General features: G+C 39.6%; 1 protein-coding gene across 1 annotated transcript in view; it reads left to right on the top strand.

Annotated features, from left to right (window-relative positions):
• Window positions 1-20654, top strand: part of LOC150102861 (ankyrin repeat and fibronectin type-III domain-containing protein 1-like) — a 355850-nt gene extending 335196 nt beyond the window's left edge. The window contains exon 24 of the mRNA XM_090397404.1: window positions 18714-20654. Coding sequence (XP_090253530.1) covers window positions 18714-19808 — 1095 coding nt within the window. The 3' untranslated portion in view covers window positions 19809-20654. The remainder of the gene's footprint in view (window positions 1-18713) is intronic.
• Window positions 20655-21598: the final 944 nt, after the last annotated feature.

Raw genomic sequence — 21598 nt, 5'->3', positions numbered from 1 at the left:
CTTGGTTGAACAGCGGGAAGGAGTGATGACAAAAGGCCATCCCTGGAAGTTACGAAAGGAAACTGTAAGCAAGAGGGTGAGGAGTGGTTTCTTTGCATGGAGGGTGGTTGAACCATCGAATGCATTGCCTAATGGAGTGTGAGAGTGAGAACGGTCAATGAGTTGAAGGAGTGGTACGATAGACTTTGTTTCTTAGGGGGGATCTCCCCTCGATGAGTCTTGATAGACTTTGTGTTTCTTTGGAAGGACCTCCCACGATGAGTCTTTTGACTCCATGGAGGCCTGAATAATAATAATAATAATAACATATGTATATACAAGACAAGTCAAGGAAAGCAGTGTCTACATCTAGTAAGATTACAATAAACATTATTATACCAATACTTAAAGAGTCAGAAAGGAATTATTATACAGCATTGATGCATAAAATTTAAGTTTAGCATTATGGTATTTACATATTAACCACGCTACCGGCCAAGATGTCTTTAGACGTCAATGTTATCATGGATGTGAAGTATATATTAAAATTCTAATACCATTGATATTACATTGAAATATATGATGGATACGAAGCGTATATGGATGCATATTTGATCCATAATGGCCGGTAAGGTGGTTAACAAAATTACAGCAGGATGATAAAAATATACAAGATCAAGGCCTATGGTGATACATAATTGGTCAGATTTAACCTAATGAATAATATGTATGTATAAAAGTTAAGTTAAGCAAAAAAGTATTTACATCATCATCATCATCATCAAATTCCTGACATGTACCCTCACTCAAGGGTGTACAGGATATGATAGTCATCATCGTTTATTTATAATTTTACAATTATAAATAGGGAACCCAATCAAAACAAAAGTAATCTGTGTACACTAAGAGAGAGAGGACGTGGAGGTTCTTATGACGTGAAGGAAAACCAGGCTTCTCTGTCATATGCTAATTGATGGATGTCTGATGTGGAAAGTTGGAGAGAATATTGCTGATGTATTTCCAATATTGAATTCGGGCTCTGGTCTCTACAGATGGGAAAAGAAAAAAGCACAGAGGGTGGGTGTCTGAGCCATTTTATTTTATGTATATATATATATATGATAGTACTAAATGAAATACTTCATCGTTACTAACTTCCTATCTACAACCCTCCTCCAAATCAATCTGTTACCTGTCAAGACTCCAACATTATCAGATCTTATGTTTCTATCTTCTAAAGCACTTTTCATTGTATCAATCCACCTATATCTTGGCCCTCCTCCTCCGTTTACCCTTCCTGTCAACCTGGCAGAGAACACTTGTTCCACTAATCTTTCCTCTATTTACATATAAACAAATGTATGGTCAAATGTGTTTGTACAAATTAATTCTTTCAAAAAAATTAAAAACATCATGCAATTTGCCTGAGTCTGCTAGAATTTCCCTGGGTGTATATGGCTTGGTTAGATAGGTGAAAATTTCATTCCTCACTCGTGTAAATTTTTGACAATCTACCAGAATATGATGAATAGTGAGATGTGTGTTGCATTTTTCACATATGGGAAGGTTATCAGCTCTCAATAAATGAGAATGCGTAAGGTGACTGTGACCTATGCGGAGCCTAGCAAGAACAACCTCCTTCCTTCTCTTTGTACGTACTAGAATGCCAGTGTTTAATTTCAGGTTTAATGTTATATAATTTGTTTGTTGATGCTTCTTGCCAAGTTAACTCCCACTGAGCAATTAGCTTTGATCTTATAAGTTGTCTGTAGTCTGTATATGGAACTGTCAAACAGTATGTGGAGAAGGGATGAGCTGATTTAGCAGCTGCATCTGCAGCCTCATTTCCTTTGATTCTGATGTGGCTGGGAATCCAGCAGAACTGAACATCGAAATTAAGGATTTTTATTTTGTGAAGCAGGTGTAGCACTTCATAAAGTACTGGATGTGGATTATACATAGGAGAGGAGATAGCTTGTAAAGAGCTCAATGAGTCTGTATAAATTCACTTTTGGTAGCAGTTTTCTTTTATATGCCCAAGTGCAAGCTGAATGGCATGTAACTCTGCTGTATAATTACAGTTTGGTGGGTTCTGATATGAGATAATAATGTCAGGAAGCACAGCCAACAAAGGTGTTAGTTCTTGAACCATCAGTATAGATGGGTAAGAAAAAATCAGTGTGTGCATTAAACAATTGCAGGTAAATGGATGATGGGGTATAAGATTTCTGTAGCTGACAAAGTGAGAGGTTGCAGGATGGTGTGCAAACCTGCCATGGAGGAATGCTGTTATGTTTAGTGTAGCTAATGTTCTCAACATTTATACTAACAGCTTGCACAGTTTCTTTAATACGCATACCAAAAGGATGTATAGCAGTTTGATGTGTGTGATATTGAGCTTCCCAATGCAGAGAGAAGATACTATTCCATGTAGGGTGATTTGGGAGAGATTTTATTTTTAGGGCGTAATTAAGAGACAACTCCGTCGAAGTGATAGAGCCAGTTCATTTGCTTCAACATAGAGACTTTGAGTGGGTGAGGTGCGAAAGGCACCAGTAGCTATCCGTATACCCTGATGATAGATGGAATCCAACCATTGTAGGTTACTCTGTCTTGCCGAACCATAGATGTGGGACCCATAATCCAGCTTTGAACGTATAAGTGCACTATAAAGATGGAGCAATGAAGCTCAATCAGCACCCCACTCAGTAGAGGATAGAGTGCAAAGGAGGTTCAAAGTTCTTTTGCACTTTTCTCTTAGTTGACGGATGTGTGCTAGAAATGCGAGTTTTCTGTCAAAGATGAATCCTAAGAACTTGGTTTCTGTAGCTACTGGAATAACAGTATGTCCCATTCTTAGTTCAGGATTTGGGTGATGAGTGCATTTTCGACAGAAGTGTACACAGACATTTTTTTCTGTTGAAAACCTAAACCCATTGTTAAGAGCCCACAGAGAGACATGATCAATTGCTTGCTGAAGTTGTCTTTTAATTACCCTCATGTTACGTGAGTGACAGTAAATTGTGAAGTCATCAACATATAGAGCATTGTCTACAGTGGAAGTAAGCTGTTCAATTATTGAGTTAATTTTAATAGCAAAAAGGGTTACACTTAAGACAGAGCCTTGTTCTTGATGATATGGTCGAGATAGCGTACTTCCCACTCTGACTTGGAAAGTTCACCTGGACAGAAAGTTTTTAATAAATATAGGGAGGTGTCCTTTGAGACCTAGGTTATAGAAGTCTTTTAATATGCCATATCTCCAGGCTGTGTCAAAAGCTTTTTCCATGTCGAAAAAAACTGAGACAAGATGTTCTCGCTTAAGAAATGCATCTCTTATACAAGTTTCTAACCGAACTAAATGGTCTAAAGTTGATCGATGTCTACTGAAACCACATTGTGTATTGGAGAGAAGACTGTTGCATTCTAAATACCAGAGAATTCTGGCATTAATAATTTTCTCTAGTATCTTAGAAAGACAGCTGGTCAGAGCAATGGGTCGATAATTATTTGCTTGTGTTGGATCTTTTCCTGGTTTTGGGATAGCGATGACAATTGACTTATGCCAAAAATTTGGAAACTCTTCCTCTGCAAGTATTCTATTGTATAATAGGAGAAGAAGATCCATAGAAGATGATGGTAGATGTTTTATCATTTCATAATGGATGTCATCAGGTCCTACTGCACTAGGGTGAGATTGTAGGAGAGCTCTTTTTAGTTCCACCTTGACAAATGGCTGATTATATGGCTGAAGAATGTTGGTAGAAAAATTAGGCCTTTGTTTCTCTTGCTGCTCTTTCAGTATTAAAAATTCCAGAGAATATGAAGCTATTGCTGAGATTTTAGCAAAACGTTTCTCCCAAAGTATCTGCAATAGCTTTGGGATCAGCAAGAACACTTCCATTATAGTCTAAGGTGGACAAACAGTGCGTACTATATCTGCCTTTCATTTTCTGGATTTTATCCCATACAATTTTTGGACTGGTCATTTGATTAATTGATGTAGTACATGATGTAGGATCCATGATTGATTTAGGATCCATGATGTAGGATCCATGATTGATTTTGACTCTGACGTCTTACATAAAGTGCTTTGGCTCGAGCACGCTTGAAAGTTATTAAATTTGATGTGGTGGGATATCTATGAAATATGCTCCATGCTCTGTGTTGATCTTTTTTGGCTACCTGACATTCTGGGTTCCACCAAAGCTTTGGATAGACTGAAAATCGAGATAATGTTTTTCGGATGGAGGTTGTTGCTGCCTGGACAATGCATTCTGTTATATATTTTACAGCTTCATTGATAGGTGTTTGACTGATGGCATCAGCATTAAATTTTGCAAGATGAGAGAAAGTGTTCCAGTTAGCCTGGTCCACTTTCCATATAGGCATCTGTGCATGCGAATATTGTTCCTGTGAAGACATTGTACAAAGAACAGGAAAGTGATCACTTCCATATATGTTCTCTTCAACATCCCACATGAGCAGTGGAAGAATGGAAGGGGAACAGATTGCAAGATCAATTGCAGAATATGAACGGGTAAGCATATGGAAGAAAGTATCGAGTTTATTATTTAGAAGGGAAAGGTTATTATTATCAAGAATTTTTTCAATGATTCGACCTTGTCTATTAGTGTTGGCACCATCCCACAGAGTATTGTGACCGTTAAAGTCACCCATCAAAAGTATGGGTTCAGGCAGTTGCGAGATAAGGTTATCAAGATCAATTTCATTTAACTCAGCATTTGGTGGTAAATAAATTGAACACACTGTAATAAGAAATCCCACAGAGAAGCAAATCGCCACTGCTTCCAGAGAAGCATTAAGCTGGACCTGACGGAAAGGAATATGACCGCCCACCAGGACAGCTACTCCTCCACGAGCAGGACTTTCTCCAGTTCTATCCTTACATCAGAGGGTTACAAGTGGGGTCCCACAGGGCTCAGTACTGGGACCTATATTGTTTAACCTTTATATCAATGACATTGTCAGTGGATTACAGATGATGTGAAGCTGTGAAGGGTTATTAGTAATAGTGCAGATGTTGGTAGTCATGCAAGAGAATTTGAATAAGCTAGACAGATGGGCAAATGAATGGGGTCTTCAGTTTAATGCAACAAAATGTAAGATCTTGAGGTTTGGGACACATCGATGGGACGCTGCATACTCTACTGGAGGAGATATATACTGGAGGAAGTAGGGAAGACAAGAGATCTGGGGTTGATGATTGATAGAAACCTGAAATTTAGGGGACATATTGCAAAGGTGGTGAAGGTAACACAGAGGATTGCTGCAATAATGAGAAGGACACTGACCTGCAGAGATAAGAGTTATCATTCCATTAGATTATTGTTCTCAGATTTGGTCCCCAGGATTTGAAGGGGATAAATTAACTGTGGAAAGGGTACAAAGACAGTTTCAGGACTGTACAATGTTAGTTATGAGGATTGTCTGAGGAAATGTGGACTGCAGAGTTTGGTGGATAGAAGAAGGAGGTGATATGATTGAGACTTTTAAACTGTTGAGAGGTGGTTACAGGGTTGACACTGGGGAGTTCTTTCGCTTGGTTGAACAGAGGGAAAGAGTGATGACTAGGGGCCATCCCTGTAAGTTACGAAAGGAAACTGTGAGCAAGAGGGTGAGGGGTTTCTTTGCATGGAGGGTGGTTGAACCATGGAATGCATTGCCTGATGGAGTGGTGAGAGCGAGAACGGTCAATGAGTTTAAGGAGTGGCATGATAGACGTGTTTCCTAGGAGGGACCTCCCACAATGAGTCTTGATAGACTTGTGTTTCCCAGAAAGGACCTCCCACGATGAGTCTTTTGACACCTTGGAGGCCTAAATAATAATAATAAAAGTCAGTTTCCAGTCGCCAGAATGTGAAGTATGAGGATAGACTGAGAGAATGTAAATTGCAGAGCCTAGTGCATAGAAAGAAGGGGATGACATGATCAAGACATAAGTTGGTAAGAGGTAATTACTAGATTAATGTAGATGAGTTTTTCCTAGAGTGTTTGGAGACATTTGGAGAACAAGAGGTCATCCCTGAAAGCTATATAAGGAGGATGTGAGCAAACGGGGGTGAATAGTAGATTTCCTGCAGGGAGAGTGGAGGGTGATTGGAATGAATTGCTGATAATGTGAATGCATTTAAGTCAAGGTATGATGAACTGTGCATGTGACCTACTGCAATGAGTCTCTTGATCCATGGAGGTCATCTGATGATGATAATAATGTTCTATGCACTTGAGCTTTTCATGATTTCACCCTGATGAAACACTTGTCTAAATTGTTCACTGAATGCCTCAACGATATCTCCTGCAGCAGTTACCATTCTACTACAGTGAAACCCCGTTTTTACATTCCCCCAATTTATGTTTTCCTGCCATTTACGTCATTTTCTGTTGGTCCCATCTTAAGGTCTATTCTTACGATATATTGTTTTCCCGTCATTAACAACTTGATTTGGACATTATTTCCCGTGATTTGCATTTTTTTTATCAGGTGGCAACACTGATTTTTGAATCAATTTCCTCTCATTCAAATCGATTTCTGCGGAAATCTGTGTATTTCTGTTCCCAAATGGTGTTGCTTTCGGCTGTAGTTTTGTTTCTGCCATCACGTTGACTTGTACACTTGCAGCAGTGATGTAGTGATGAGTGATACCTTGATTTTTCAATCATAGTATGAATTGACATTGCATAATTTCTGCTATGTAATTTAGCATGTGATAGTTGCTTTCAAGTTGTGGTGGCGGATGATCCATGTTAGTAACATGGAGAAAAAAGACAGAAAATGTATTTCGGTAGAAGAAAAGATGGCCATTCTGCTACATCTAGATTGGCATGCCGGAACACATGTGCAATTAGCAAAAGATTTTGGACTCTGTGTCAACTTTGAACACAATAGAAAAAACAGGTCAAGCATTGAACTCAATGCAAAGCAATCTGACGCTATATCAAAATAACGATATATCCAGACATCGACATACAATGAATTGGATAAACTTGTGTCGGAGTGGTTTGTTTCTACGAGAGCATCGGGTATTCCAGTCTATGGTACTATACTCTGAGCGAAAGGCCTTAAATTTGCTGCGAGGTTGGGGATTAATGGTTTTACTGCTTCAAAAGGATGGATTGATCATTTCAAGACTCGTTGCAATATTGTGTATAATCAAGTGTGTGGAGAAAGTAATAGCGTTGCAGGGGAAATGTAAACCAGTGGAAACATGAACTAAAGACTATTATTCAGGACTACGAACCGAAAAATATTTTCAATGTTGATGAAACTGGGCTCTTTTATAACATTCTGCCAAGTAAAACATTGTGTTTTAAAGGAGAGAAGTGTCACAGTGGAAAAATCAGCAAGCAGAGGATAACTGTTTTGCTCATGGTCAATGCTGATGGATCAGAAAAATTACCTCTGCTGGTAATTGGTAAATTTAAAAAGCCAAAGTGTTTTAAGAACGTGAAAAATCTGCTTACTAAGTATGATGCCAACAGCACAGCATGGATGACCAGCAGCATCTTCATATCCACCAATGCTCTGGATGCTAAAATGGGGGCAAATCACCACAAAATACTATTACTACTGGACAAATGTCCTGCACGCCCTGAAAATCTTTAGCTCAGAAACATTAGATTATTATTATTCAGGCCTCCATGGAATCAAAAGGTTCATCATGGGAAGTCCTTCCTAAGAAACACAAAGTCTATCAAGACTCATCGTGGGAGGTCCCTCCTAGGAAACACAAGTCTATCATGCACTCCTTAAACTCATTGACCGTTCTCACTCTCACCACTCTATCAGGCAGTGCATTCCATGGTTCAAACACCCTCCATGCAAAGAAACCCCTCACCCTCTTGTTATTGTTATTGTTCCGGGCAACTCCAAGGAGTCGACAGACTCATCGAGGGAGGCCCTAACATCATATCAAGAACAACTATTCGACATTGACACAGTATCTATCATACCTTGCCTTGAACTCATTCACGGTCGTAGCACCCACAACAGACTCTGGAAGCTTATTCCACTCATTCGCCGCTCTCCAAGTAAAAAACCTAGCTCTAACACCCTTGTCAGCCATGCTCTTGCCCAGCTTCCATGCATGGCCCCTAGTCCTCCCACCACCAGTCATATTTTCAAAAATATCTTCTAGATCAATCTTATAGAAACCCTTCAGGAATTTGAATGTCTCAATCATATCACTACTCCTTCGCCTATCGTCCAATCTCTGCAACCCACAAATCTTCAACCTATTCTCATAAGGTTCATTCCACAGACCTGCTGTCATCTTGGTCACTCATCTCTGGATCCTCTCCACTTCCTCCCCATCATGAAGACACCCTGGTGCCCAAACTGGGCACAGTAGTCCAGATGGGGTCTTATCAAGGCTCGATACAGAGGAACAAGAACTTGTTTGTCTCTGCATGTTAAAGTATTTTTCAGAAGCCAAGTGATTTGGTGAGCTGTTTTAGTCACTTTTGCAATGTGCCCCTAAACTTCAATTCCCTATCCACCAACACTCCCAAATCCCTGGCCAAATCAACCTCCTGGAGTGCGGTTCCACCAATGCGATATACTGCTGCTATTCTTTTCACCCCAAAGTGCATCACCTTACACTTTGGCACATTAAATTGACATCCATTTTTCCTAGCCCAGTCCTCCAAACTATCCATATCATCCTGTAAAATTTTGACATCCTGTGCACTCATAATTGCTCTACCCAACTTTGCATCATCAGCTAACAAGTGAACACTTCCTCTCAAATCCTTTCCTATATCATTGATGAACAAACTGAAAAGCAGTGGTCCAAGAACAGAGCCCTGTGGCACTCCACTAGTCACAAGCCATCTTTTAGACTCCACTCCTGAATAAACCACTCTCTGGTATCTCTCCTTCAACCACCCTCCTATTCATCTCACCAACTCTATATCTATCCCCATCTGCTCCAGTTTACTGATTAGGGTTCCATATGGTATCCTGTCAAAGGCCTTGGCAAGGTCCAGTAGTATCACTGTAAACCCATTACCCCTATCCAGTTCAGCCGTCACTGTGTTATAAAACGTGAGCAAGTTACTGAGGCATGATCTACCCTTCACAAAACCATGTTGTCCCCCATTCATTAACCCATTTTCATCTATCCAATCCTGTATTCTTTCTTGACTAATTTCTGTAAGACCTTGACAATGATTCCTGATATGCTAATCGGTCGGTAATTTACAACAGCAGTCTTAGAACCACGTTTATGCAGTGGAACTATTTTTCCCTCTTTCCACCCTCCCCTCGGGACTAACCCAGACCCGAGACTCAAATTAAACAAAATGGTCAAGGGTACTGAAACCTCAAGGGCTCACTTTAGTGAGTACGGGCATGGCAAACCTGAGGTACCTGATGCTGGACCATGCCTTACTTCATGTAATATATATCTGTTATATTATTCTGTAGACTGGTCCCTCCTCTTCTTTCTTTGCTTCTTTCTCCTCTCCTTGCTCCTTCCCTCTGATGCTATTAGAGTATTCAAGGGCTAGGGGTGAGTCGTTCCTATCTTGCTAAGTCATTTCGTCTTACAGTCACCGAAGGAGGCAAGCTAGCCTCAATAGGTGCCGGTCCCAAGCCCGGATAAATGCGAGGGTTGCTGTCAGGAAGGGCATCTGGTCGGAAAACTTCAGTGCCAACTCAAACTATGATTATGAGTCAAAGAGAAAATGATATAAGGGCTAGGGCATTCCCCTTAAGCTACGTGCAGCCACATCACCCTACAGCTGCAAGAAGTGGACGAGGGCTACCACATCAAGTGCGGGTGCAGTTAAAGAAGCGAGCCCAGCAGGCGGAGAGGATGTTGCGAGTGGTAACACTGAATGTTGGAAGCATGACTGGAAGCAGAAGAGAGGTGGCAGACATGATGAGGAAGTTGGACATTTTATGTGTGCAGGAGTCAAGGTGGAAAGGGGGAAAGGCAAAGGAACTGGGAGATGGAGATAAATTGTTCTACTCTGGAGCGAATAACGAGGGAAGAAATGGTGTAGGAATTGTGGTGTGTGGCAGAATGAAGGGTGAAGTACTGGATGTGGGTAGAAGGAACGACAGGATCATGCGAACGAAATTGGGTCTTGGAGAAGAGCCGGTGGTCGTATTATGTGTATATGCCCCGCAAGTTGGTTGTACAGCACAGGAAAAAGATGAGTTCTGGAACGTGTTAGATAAAGAAATGAGGGAATTGGAAGAAAATGAGATGGTGATTGTCGGAGGAGACTTGAACGGGCACATAGGAAGGCAGAATAGAGACTGTGAAAGGGTGCATGGTGGCCACGGAGTGGGAATGATGAACCAGGAAGGAGAGAGGGTTGTGGACTTTGCAGTAGCATTTGATCTGGCAATTGTGAACTTTTTTCTACAAGAGGGAAGAACATTTGATAACATTTAGGAGTGGTAACAACAGCTCACAAATTGACTACATTTTGACTAGAAGAAAACATCTTAAGGTTGTGACAAATTGTAAAGTAATTCTAACAGATCAAGTAGCACAACAACACCGACTGCTGTGCGCAGACTTTAAAATAAGATCGAAGATAAGAACTTCTGGATGCCATGGGATGAAGACAATTAAGTGGTTTCGCTTAAAAGAGGAGAGTGCGAGGAATCATTTTAGGGAGAGGGTGTTAGAGAGGATTTCGGATGGACTGGAAAGTGTACAAGATTGGTGGAAACATAATTCAAAAGTAATCCTGAGCTGTGCAATCGAGGTGCTTGGTGAGACATCTGGAAAGATTAGAGAGCAGAAGGAGGGTTAGTGGTGGAATAATGATGTACAAGTGGCATTGACAGCTAAGAGGAAGGCAAAGCAGAAGTGGGATGAGTCAAGAGTGGAAGAGGACAGAGAGGTGTACAAAGAGAGAAAGCAAGAAGCCAAGAGAGTTGTGGCACAGGCGAAGGCCATGGCATATCAAGATCTGTATGATCAATTAGAAACAAAGGAAGGACAGAGAAAAATTTACCATCTAGCGAAATGTAGAAATAAAGGCAAAGGACATCTTACATGTGAGGCAGATCAAAGATGCTGAAGGAAGAGTATTATGGAGGGATGTGGACATAAGAAACAGATGGAAAATATACTTTGAGGGACTTTTGAATGAGGAAAATGCAAGGACTCACAGAGGAGATGGGCAGCCTTCTGAGGGGATGGTGCAGAATATCAGTAGAATGAAAGTGACGGAGGCCATGAAGAGGATGAGGAATGGAAAATCGGTGGGCCCGACAGAATTCCAGTGGAGGCATGGAAGGCACTGGGGGAAGAGGGAATTGACCTGCTGTGGGACCTGTTCATGAAAGTTTGCCAACAGGAAAATATACCTGAGGAATGGAGGGAGAGTACTCTTGTTCCCGTCTACAAGGGTAAAGGGGATGCACAAGACTGTAAAAATTACAGAGGAATAAAGTTGATGTCCCCCACAATGAAAGCTTGATGGTAGATTGAGGAAGGAGGTTGAAATTGCAAAGGAACATTTTGGCTTAATACCTGGTAGATCAACAACAGATGCTATCTTTGGGTTATGACAGATGATGGAAAAATATCGAGAGAAACAAAGGGAGCTACATCTGGCATTTATTGATCTGGAGAAAGCATATGATAGAGTGCCAAGGCAATAAGTATGGAGTTGTCTGAGGGAGAAGAAGGTGCCGGAGAAATATGTCAGGTTGGTGTGGGAAATGTACACAAATGTGAAGACAAGTGTTCGGACCTGTTTGGGACAGACAGAAAGTTTTCAAGTAACAGTTGGCTTGCATCAAGGGTCAGCATTAAGTCCATTTCTGTTTAATATTGTGATGGAGGTGGTAACAGAGGAGGTGAGAGAAGATGCGCCTTGGACAATGTTGTATGCAGATGACAGCTTGCTGTGTGTAGACTCAAGAGAAGAAGCGGGAACTAAACTGGAAAGATGGAGAAAAGTACTGGAAGAGAGAGGTATGAGACTGAGCAGAAGTAAGACAGAGTATATGTGTTGCACAGTGGGTGGCAGCAGCCAGGAGATAGATCTGGAAGGAAATGTCATCAGGAAGGTGAGAGACTTTAGATACTTAGGTTCAACAGTGGAAGAAGATGGAGGGGCTGAGAAGGAAGTGGGATGCAGGATACAAACAGGTTGGAGGAACTGGAGGGAGATGGCTGGAGTGTTATGCGATAAGAGGGTGCCGATCATGAAAGGCAAAATTTATAGGACAGTAGTGAGGCCAGCTATGACATGCTATAGAAACTGTGGCCCTGAGGAAAAATAACATCAGCAGGATGGAAGTAGCAGAGATGAGAATGCTTAGGTGGATGTGCGGTGTGACCAGAAAGGATCGTCAGAGAAATGACTATGTCAGGGGGAACAGTGAAAGTTACGAACTTAGGAGCGAAAATACAGGAGGCAAGGTTGAGATGGTTTGGTCATGTGATGAGGAGGGAGGATGAATATGTGGGAAGAAGGGTCATGCAGATGGATGTGCAAGGAAGGCGGAAGCATGGGCGGCCAAAGAAGAGATGGAGGGAGCTGGTAGAAGAGGACTTGAAGATGAAGAACTTGGATGTGGTGACAGCCCAAGACAGGAAGGTATGGAGGAGACTCATTACAAACAGTGACCCCACTTAAGTGGGAGAAGCTGCAGAAGAAGAAGAAGAAGAAAGTCAAAGGTACTGACAATTCTCTAGCTGCTTTTCGTACGACACAAGCTGGTATACCATCCAATCCCACGGATGTATTGACATTGAGGTTATGCAATAGACTGCTCACCTCCACTTCATTCACCACAATTCCCATATAATTTACTGGTTTATTCGTTTCTGCAATGTCACAACCTGGATGATATATTCTTGCAAAGTGCTCACTCAGTAACTCAACTATATCAACTGATTCAGTTACCTCCCTACCATTGGCATTCTTTAAAATCATTCTGATATGTACATTTTCCCTTTTACTTGCTACATATTTAAAAAACTGTTTAGGATTCTCTTTAGCCTGCATGGCCAATGTTCTTTCGTAATCCTTTTTTGCTTTTCTTACCACACTCGTTACCATTCTGGCCTGTGCTTTATACCATTCGTGTGCCTGCCAGTCACCTTTCTCCTTAAATTCCTTCAATAGTTGTTTCTTTTTTTGCAGCTCAAGCTTAATGGTGTTATTCATCCATTTAACCCCTACTTGATTTATTGGGACTCTAGGTATACAGTCAGCCATTGCTTCATGCAAACACTTCTTGACTGCCTCCCATGCACTATCAACTTCTAGTCCTTGCAGTTGTACATGCCATGGTACTGAACCAATCAAACTCCTAAGCTTGTCATACTTTCCAGCCCGATAATTCCACATGTACCCTGTCTTAATTGAAAATTCCACACCTTTAGCCACCTCCCAAGTCAAGGCCCTATGATCACTCTCAGCAATTGGTGGCAATGTGGTCTTATTTGTTACAGCCAAATCCTCAGATGTAATTACTAGGTCAAGCACTCTCTGACCCCTAGTATTTTCCATTACATGCTGTCGCAGATAGTTATCCCTTAATAACCGCATAAAATCCAATTCCTTCCTCTCATGTGTCCTCTCCTCACTCCAATCAATGCTACCATAGTTGAAATCTCCCATAATAATTATCCTCCTTCCACTCATTTCTTCTATTTGCTTGTGCATACTGTCACCACCATCTTTTGCATCACCTGGTCTATAGCAGCACCCAATTGTATATTTAGTTCTGCTAGCCATAATCTCACACCAAATGGCCTCAAATGTGCTCTTTTCTCTATCCTGCAATTCAACTTCTATTCTCCTTGGCTGTAGTTCATCAGCTTTCATCAACAATACTCCTCCCCCCATTGTATTCTCCCTGTCATTCCTGAACACACTATACCCATCACATTTAATCCCACTAGCTATATCATCTACAGTCAGCCATGATTCACTAATACCAATAACCTGTGGTCTGGAAGTGCCAACCATGGCCAAAAACTCTTCCTTCTTGTTCCTAATACTCCTAGCATTAGTGTACATGAATTTAAGACCCCCATTAGCCCCAACCCTACCTTGATGCCTTATATTAACTATCCCACTCTGATTTGTTGTCATTCGCTCGGGCATATTATATTCATTCATACATTCAACTGTCTCCCTAAGGACTATATATCTACCCCCCCCTTACTAAATCTAATTTCCCTGAATTTGCACATCCACTACATTCAGCAGCACTTTCTCAGGTCTCCTTGCACCGTAACCATTCAAATGCAAGCCATCCATCTTATATAGATCCTTTCGCCCATCACACTCACTCCACACAGCCACAAATTCCATACTACTCGTCATACATAACCCACGCATAAAGTCATTCACAATTATGGCCCTCCTTTTAAACATTTCACTGTCATACCATGGCAAAAGACTAATCATTCTAACTCTCTCACTCTTTTCTTTTGCTACCTCAAACAATTCATTCAGGTCTTCTATCATTTCCATTTTATCTCCTTTCAGATCATTCGTACCTGCCACAACAATCACTCTTTCCTTTTGCTCTCTAATAGACTTAGTTACATCCTTTAGTTGCACCAGGTTGGTACGATTTTGCCAAATCCTCTACTAACACACCTCGTACTAACGAGTCTCCATACAGCACTCTATCCTTCATTTTGTTCATGTTCACACTCATATGCCTATTTTTCCTGTCATACTTTTTATTAATGGCTGGTTCATTCATACGACTTTTGCTCATACGCTCTAGCTGCTGTTTTGCCCTTTGTATCGCACCATTCAACAACGCGATCTCACTCATTGCATCTATCTCATCTTTTTTATTCTATGTAAAACCATTAATACTATCATTCACACTTTCTACATTCACACTCTCACAATTCTCTGGTACAACCTCGCCGTTTCTTGTCATATCCCTATTTTCTTCATTCTGAAGTTTGACAAAAATATCACACTCACGATCCGAAATACACTTCAATTCCTCATTCTCCCTACATTTTCTACACACATTGACTCCTTTATTATCATTTAACCACACTCTGACTGCACCCCGCAAACCTTACATTTCGCAGATAGTACACTGAATCATCTCTTTTACATTGCCATTCTTGAAAGAAGATGGTGAACCATCATTACTGGCCGCCATTTTCCTTCGTACTGGAGCCATACTTACTAGTAACGTATTTTATCAAATTATAAATTATAAACACCAAAAACACACAAACAGATGCACTAAGATACGCAACACAAACAAAACTACACAATATTAAAGTAAATTTATCAACGATTACTGAAAATAATGCTTATCTTATCAGGAGCTTTCACGAACACTACACACTACGAATCCCTCTAGCGGAGACGATAATACCGGCGATGATACTCTTGCTCACGGTTTCCTTTCGTAACTTCCAGGATGGCCCTTTGTCATAGCTCTTTCCCTCTGTTCAACCAAGTGAAAGAACTCCCCAGTGTCAACCCTGTAACCACCTCTCAACAGTTTAAAAGTCTCAAATCATATCACCTCCTTCTTCTATCCACCAAACTCTGCAGTCCACATTCCCTCAGACGATCCTCATAACTAACATTGTACAGTCCTGAAACTGTCTTTGTTATCTGCCTTTGTACCCTTTCCACAGTTAATTTATCCCCTTCAAATCCTGGGGACCAAATCTGAGAACAATAATCTAATGGAATGATAACTCTTATCTCTGCAGGTCAGTGTCCTTCTCATTATTGCAGCAATCCTCTGTGTTACCTTCACCACCTTTGCAATATGTCCCCTAAATTTCAGGTTTCTATCAATCATCAACCCCGGATCTCTTGTCTCCCCTACTTCTTCCAGTTTAACTCCTCCCACAGAGTAAGCCGTTTCCCATCGCGGTGTCCCAAACCTCAAGACCTTACATTTTGCTGCATTAAACTGAAGCTCCCATTCATTTGCCCATCTATCTAGCCTATTCAAATCCTCTTGCAGGGCTACCACATCTGCACTATTACTAATAATCCTTTCCAGCTTCACATCATCCTCAAATAACTGAATATCCCCTTGTAATCCACTGACGATGTCATTGATATAAAGGTTAAACAATTAGTTTAGATTAGTTTAAACAATTAGATTAGTGTTCTTTCTCCCTAATTGTACAAGTGAGCTCCAGTCATTAGATCCTGGCATCATCTATGCATTTAAATGGAAATATAGAAATATGCTTGTTGAAAAAGCTGTGTGTATGCATGATAATGGTATGGACCCAAAATAAATGAGACCATATCAATTCTTTGATGCCATGCATTATGTGGCCAAAGCATGGTTGCATGTTACTCCTGAACCATATCCAACTGTTTCCAGAAAGCAGGAGTTAAGTTTGTGGAAGAGGAGGAACAACTACAGGAGGAAGAAGATATGTCAGAGCCCAACAACTGTTATGTGATGGATGAGTCTTCCTCATTTCAAGACTATGTTGATGCTGGTGCGATCACATCAATGGTACCAAGTGTAGAATACATCCTTTCCAACCACCTTGGTGAAGAAGAAGTGGTGGAAGAAGACTATGATCAAGAACCTACTGTCCCTACTAGTAAAGAAGCAATGGAAGCTATCTCTGTTTTGAGCGGTATATTGCAAGTGCATCAGGAGACGATGGGGCATTTAATGCCTTATACACTGTGGAGAGGCAGGTGGAACTTATAAGAGTGCAGAAAAAGCAAAAACAATCAATAATTAAAGATATTTCTAAATAGATAAATATAAGTAATTGTAAATTCATTTATTTTCAGTTATTAAATTCTGTAATCCAGTATGTAGAGTCACATACTAGCAGTAAGTCATCTTTTAGCCTATTTTTAATGTTTTTTTACATTTCCTGCTATTTACACTTTTTTCCATCAGTCCTCTGGAAAGTGTAAAAAAGGGGTTTTACTGTATTTTCATCCATCACTGTCATCTTACCACATATCAGAAAAACTCTCTACAGTTTTTCTTTGCCTGCTTTTTGTTTCTCCTCATGCAATTGATTGCTACCATTAAGAAGATAGTTATCTCTCAAAAAATTAATTTTCCTTATTTGTGAATGCTATTTCTTCATTCTAATCTATACTGCCATAATTAAAATCACCCATAATAATCACCTTTCCCTTTTTCACTTAATGAAGTTGTCTATACATTTCTTCATCACCACACTCACATTCCATGGCCTGTAGTAGTATCCGATTAAATATTTCTTCCTGTCAACACCTCCATCCCACCATACTGACTCAAAACCATTGTCACAGTATCCTCTTCTTCCAGATTTTATGATTAATCCATTTATTCATCCATTTGACACCTATTTTATTCAGTCTTTTGATCTGCAGAATGTATTTGCATATTGACATTGTTATATATCTTTTGGTCAGTTCCTATGCAACATTTATCTTCCTTCCATTTAACACCTCATTCCATGCTATAGCTCCAAGCTGTTTCCTATGTTTTTCACAATCACCAGCCTTGTAATTCCACATATATTTTTTCCTCATGGAAGTCTTCATATGGCTAGCCACAATCCAGTTGATCACTTTCACCAACTAGAGGAAAGTGTGAAACCCCACACACAATCACATCCTCGGATGAAATGATCAGATCTAAAACTCTGGATCCTCGTGTGTTCCCACATTGACATACTGCCTAAGAAGATAGTTATCTCTCAAGAAATTAATTTTCCTTGTTTGTGAATGCTATTTCTTCATTCTAATCTATACTGCCATAATTAAAATCACCCATAATAATCACCTTTCCCTTTTTCACTTAATGAAGTTGTCTATACATTTCTTCATCACCACACTCATGTTCCATGGCCTGTAGTAGTAGTATCCGATTAAATATTTCTTCCTGTCAACACCTCCATCCCACCATACTGACTCAAAACCATTGTCACTATTTATATCTTGCATCTCCACTTTGTGCATACACAATTTGCCTGCTATCATCAACAGCACTCCAGACTGACAATCACAGAGAATACTTGTTATCAACCCATTTCTGTATCCTATTTCTCATTAATCTCTCCAGTACCTTCACCGCAACTCTGGATATACAGATTGGCCTATAATTTGTAGTCTTTTCATTAACTTTATGCAGTGGAACAATTTTACCTTCTTTCCACCCCTTTGGAATTTGTGCTGCTGTTGTAAGACTTATTAAACAGGCATGCCAATGCTACGGCCAATTCCCTGGACCATTCCCTTAAGACACATGTTGATATGTCACCATGCATTGATATGAAAATCGATTTTTCTCTTTAATATTTCATTTTATGGAAAAGTGCAATGGTATGATGTTTAAAGAAAACTGTGCACAATAAAACATTGACTAAAAATGGCAAGAATGACTAAGAATCTTAATCAATGCACGTGCACAAAATAGGCTTCATATGGCCTGCTAAATTTATCATGCTTGTTTCATTCTTTTTTTACCCCAATTCAAAATAATATATATGGGTATGATGCACTCAAACACAAAACATTTGAAAGTAAGTACTGCACATTTTATCCATGTGTTGCCCTTCCTTGTATATTGACAATAAAACACACACTCGGACTACTTTACATAAGTCGAACTGCTGTTGCCATGGGAGCAGTTTAATTTGGGATGGATGTGACCGTTTTATATTATAAAGATATATAGTAACTGTTATTATTATTTAGCATCTTTCTTTATATATATATTGTATTTCAAATTTATTTATATTTTCCAAATATTTCAGGCCTTTTCTTCATCTGAAGTTGCATCAGCTAAATTACGTCTTAGCCAGTTACATGATTTCCAGACTCAAGTGGATAACACATGGAGAGCAATGCGGTGGATCATGGATGTGTTAACTTTTGCCCGAGATAAACAAACTCCAGGAGGTATTCCTATATCATCAGTATGGATGGAAAAGTATGAACAGTTCTCTCCAGATTCATCTCCTGATCATCTGCAGGAACAGGCAGCTTCAGCTAGACAATTAAGTACTCAAGCAGTTCAGTATGACTCAGAAAGTTATTTGCAGATTAGTAACATCTGCTCTGATACAAGACCCTGTCATATGAATAACCTTGAAATTCGTCGGAGTGCTTCCACTTCCAAACTCCCTATAAATACTTGTGATTATGACAGTCAAGGGTGTAGTGATGCACCTGTAACAAGCAAAATATTGAGTTCAGATAAAGCAAATTCTGGGTTCAATTATGCAGAAATTGGAGAAGATTACAGTGATCCACAAGGAGAACCCAGTAAAAACAGCCACAATGGTAGTAGCTGCACTGGAAGTTTTAAGTCTGTATCATCACAGGACACTGAAGGATTTCAGGGAGAAGAAGATGGTTTAGAAAAGGAGAGCATTCATTCTAGGGATAGTGCTTGCAGCATTGGAGAAGGAATACATTGTAAGAAACTCGAGGATGTAGAGGATGGATTTTCAGCAGAATTACACAGACCATCTTCATCTAATTCAAGCTCGTCATCTAGTTCTATCTCTGGAGATAGCCAATCAGGAATTATTCGAGTATATGCAGCTTATGAAACTGGGCTGCCAAGTGGAACTAGTGTCAAATTGCATGTAACTCCTCAAACAACAGCAAGAGAAGTAGTTGATTTGGTAGTAAAGCAGTTAAACATGGCAGTCATATTAAAAGGGCGAGGTGGCCCAATCTATGGAAATAGCCAGCTTCACAACTTTTGTTTGGTGGCAGTAGTTGGTAGTCGGGAATGCTGTCTTGCGGATGACTTTCAACCTCTTAACTTGCAAAATCCATGGACTAAAGGAAAATTGCTTATAAGGGTAAAAAGTGGTGTTCTAAACTCTACTGTTGACTAGGTCACTTGGGTGATGTTTGTGTAAATATGCATACTGCTGGTGCTCTTTTGTATATTATCCTCATTATCAGTATGCATATTTATATAACATCACAAATAACAGAGAAGTATCACAGTACTACTTTGCAAGTATTATAATTAATTATCAACATGTGTAAAGCATTTAAATCATTTAAGTAATATGTACTGATTCTGTGATAAATTCATATCAGTATCATATCTCAATGAAATGTGTACTCCAGAATCCCAGTGAAAGTGTAACGGTCTTTCTGCATCTGGTCACGTTGATATTCCCAAAACCGTCAGTTACTATCTTAGGCATATGTCATATTCATTATATAAATTATATAATTCCCACAAAATAATTTAATTATTTTTGTCATATTTTAAGACTTAATCATTTGATCAGCAAGAAATTCCAAAGGAATTGAACTGTTGAAAATGATGCAGTCAGAGCACTGTGGTGTAGTATATTTAAATACAAAAAAAAAAAAAAAAAACCTTCATATATAAAATGAAAAAAGGAAACCTTTTTTAACTGTGCCTCCTCAACATAATAAGGTGAATAGTTTTATAAACATGCTACAATTTTGGTTACACAGAAGAAAGTCAAAATGGAAAAGGATGCTGTTGTTTATATATTGGAAACTTCTACTTTTTTGATGCTAAAGCTCAACACTCACACCAACCAAACACATTTCTGTAATGCTTTAGTGATCAAAAAGGAATGACTGCTAATGAACTATTTGCATTTGAATGCAATTTCCTGTATGTTATTGAAACATCCTGTTGTAAAAAGCTGATTGGTAAGAAATATTTTCATAAAAATTACAAATGTTAAATTTAATTATTGAATTTCCTGTGTTATATTGCAAATTAAAAACTAAATTATGTTACAGTTTTCATTGAAAAGTCTCTCTAATCTCATTCAGGTTTAAATTTTTTTCCCTATTATATAAGACTGGATTTTTCGGGATATATATTAGAATACCTGTTTAATCCACCCTCTCAGGCAATGCATTCCATGCAAAAAAAAAAAAAAAATACTACTTGCCCTTTTACTCACCACTTCCCTTTGAAACTTTCAGAGATGACCCCTTGTCCTTTCCAACAGCTTACATGTCTCAATCATATCTACCAAACTTTGCAGCCTGAATGCCCTCATGCTCAACATTGTACGGTCCTGTTATCATTTTTTTATCAATCTCTGTACTCTTTTCCAAGGTTACTTCATCCCTTTCAAATCCTAGTGATCAGATCTCAGCATAGAAATCTATGTGGTCTGATCAAAGGTTTATATGATGGGGACAGTGGAAGAAGCAAGGAATCTTGGGATAATTATGGATAGTGATTTGAGGTTCTGAGGACATATGAAGGTGGTCTGAAAAGTTCTCGGCCTAACAACGAAAAAACAAATTTATAATTTCAAAATTATTTTTATTTTTCAACGCAATCTCCCTTAAGACTAATACGTTTATTCCAGCAATGCTCCAGCGCCATTATCCCGTCTCTGTAGTGGTTCTCAGTAAGATCTGCAAAATACCCCTCTACAGCTGCAATCACCTCTTGATTCGAAGAAAAATACTGACCAATGAGGAAGAGTTTTAGTTTTGGGAAGAGATAGAAGTCAGAGAGAGCCAAATCTGGGGAATAGGGTGGATGTTCCAACAATTCATAGTGCAGATCCCTTAATTTTCCATTGTCAAAACACGTTTGTGGGCAGGTGCATTGTCCTGATGAAAGATGATTTTTTCCTTCTGCAAACTGGGTCTTTTCTCACTAATTTTTTTG

This window comes from Typopeltis vanoorti, chromosome 9 (assembly GCF_054136105.1).
Source record: "Typopeltis vanoorti isolate ZY-2024b chromosome 9, IOZ_Tvanoo_1.0, whole genome shotgun sequence".
Classification (NCBI taxonomy): Eukaryota; Metazoa; Arthropoda; class Arachnida; order Uropygi; family Thelyphonidae; genus Typopeltis; species Typopeltis vanoorti.
The sequence above is the reverse complement of the archived record's forward strand: the minus strand, read 5'-3'. Positions and strand labels throughout refer to the sequence as shown.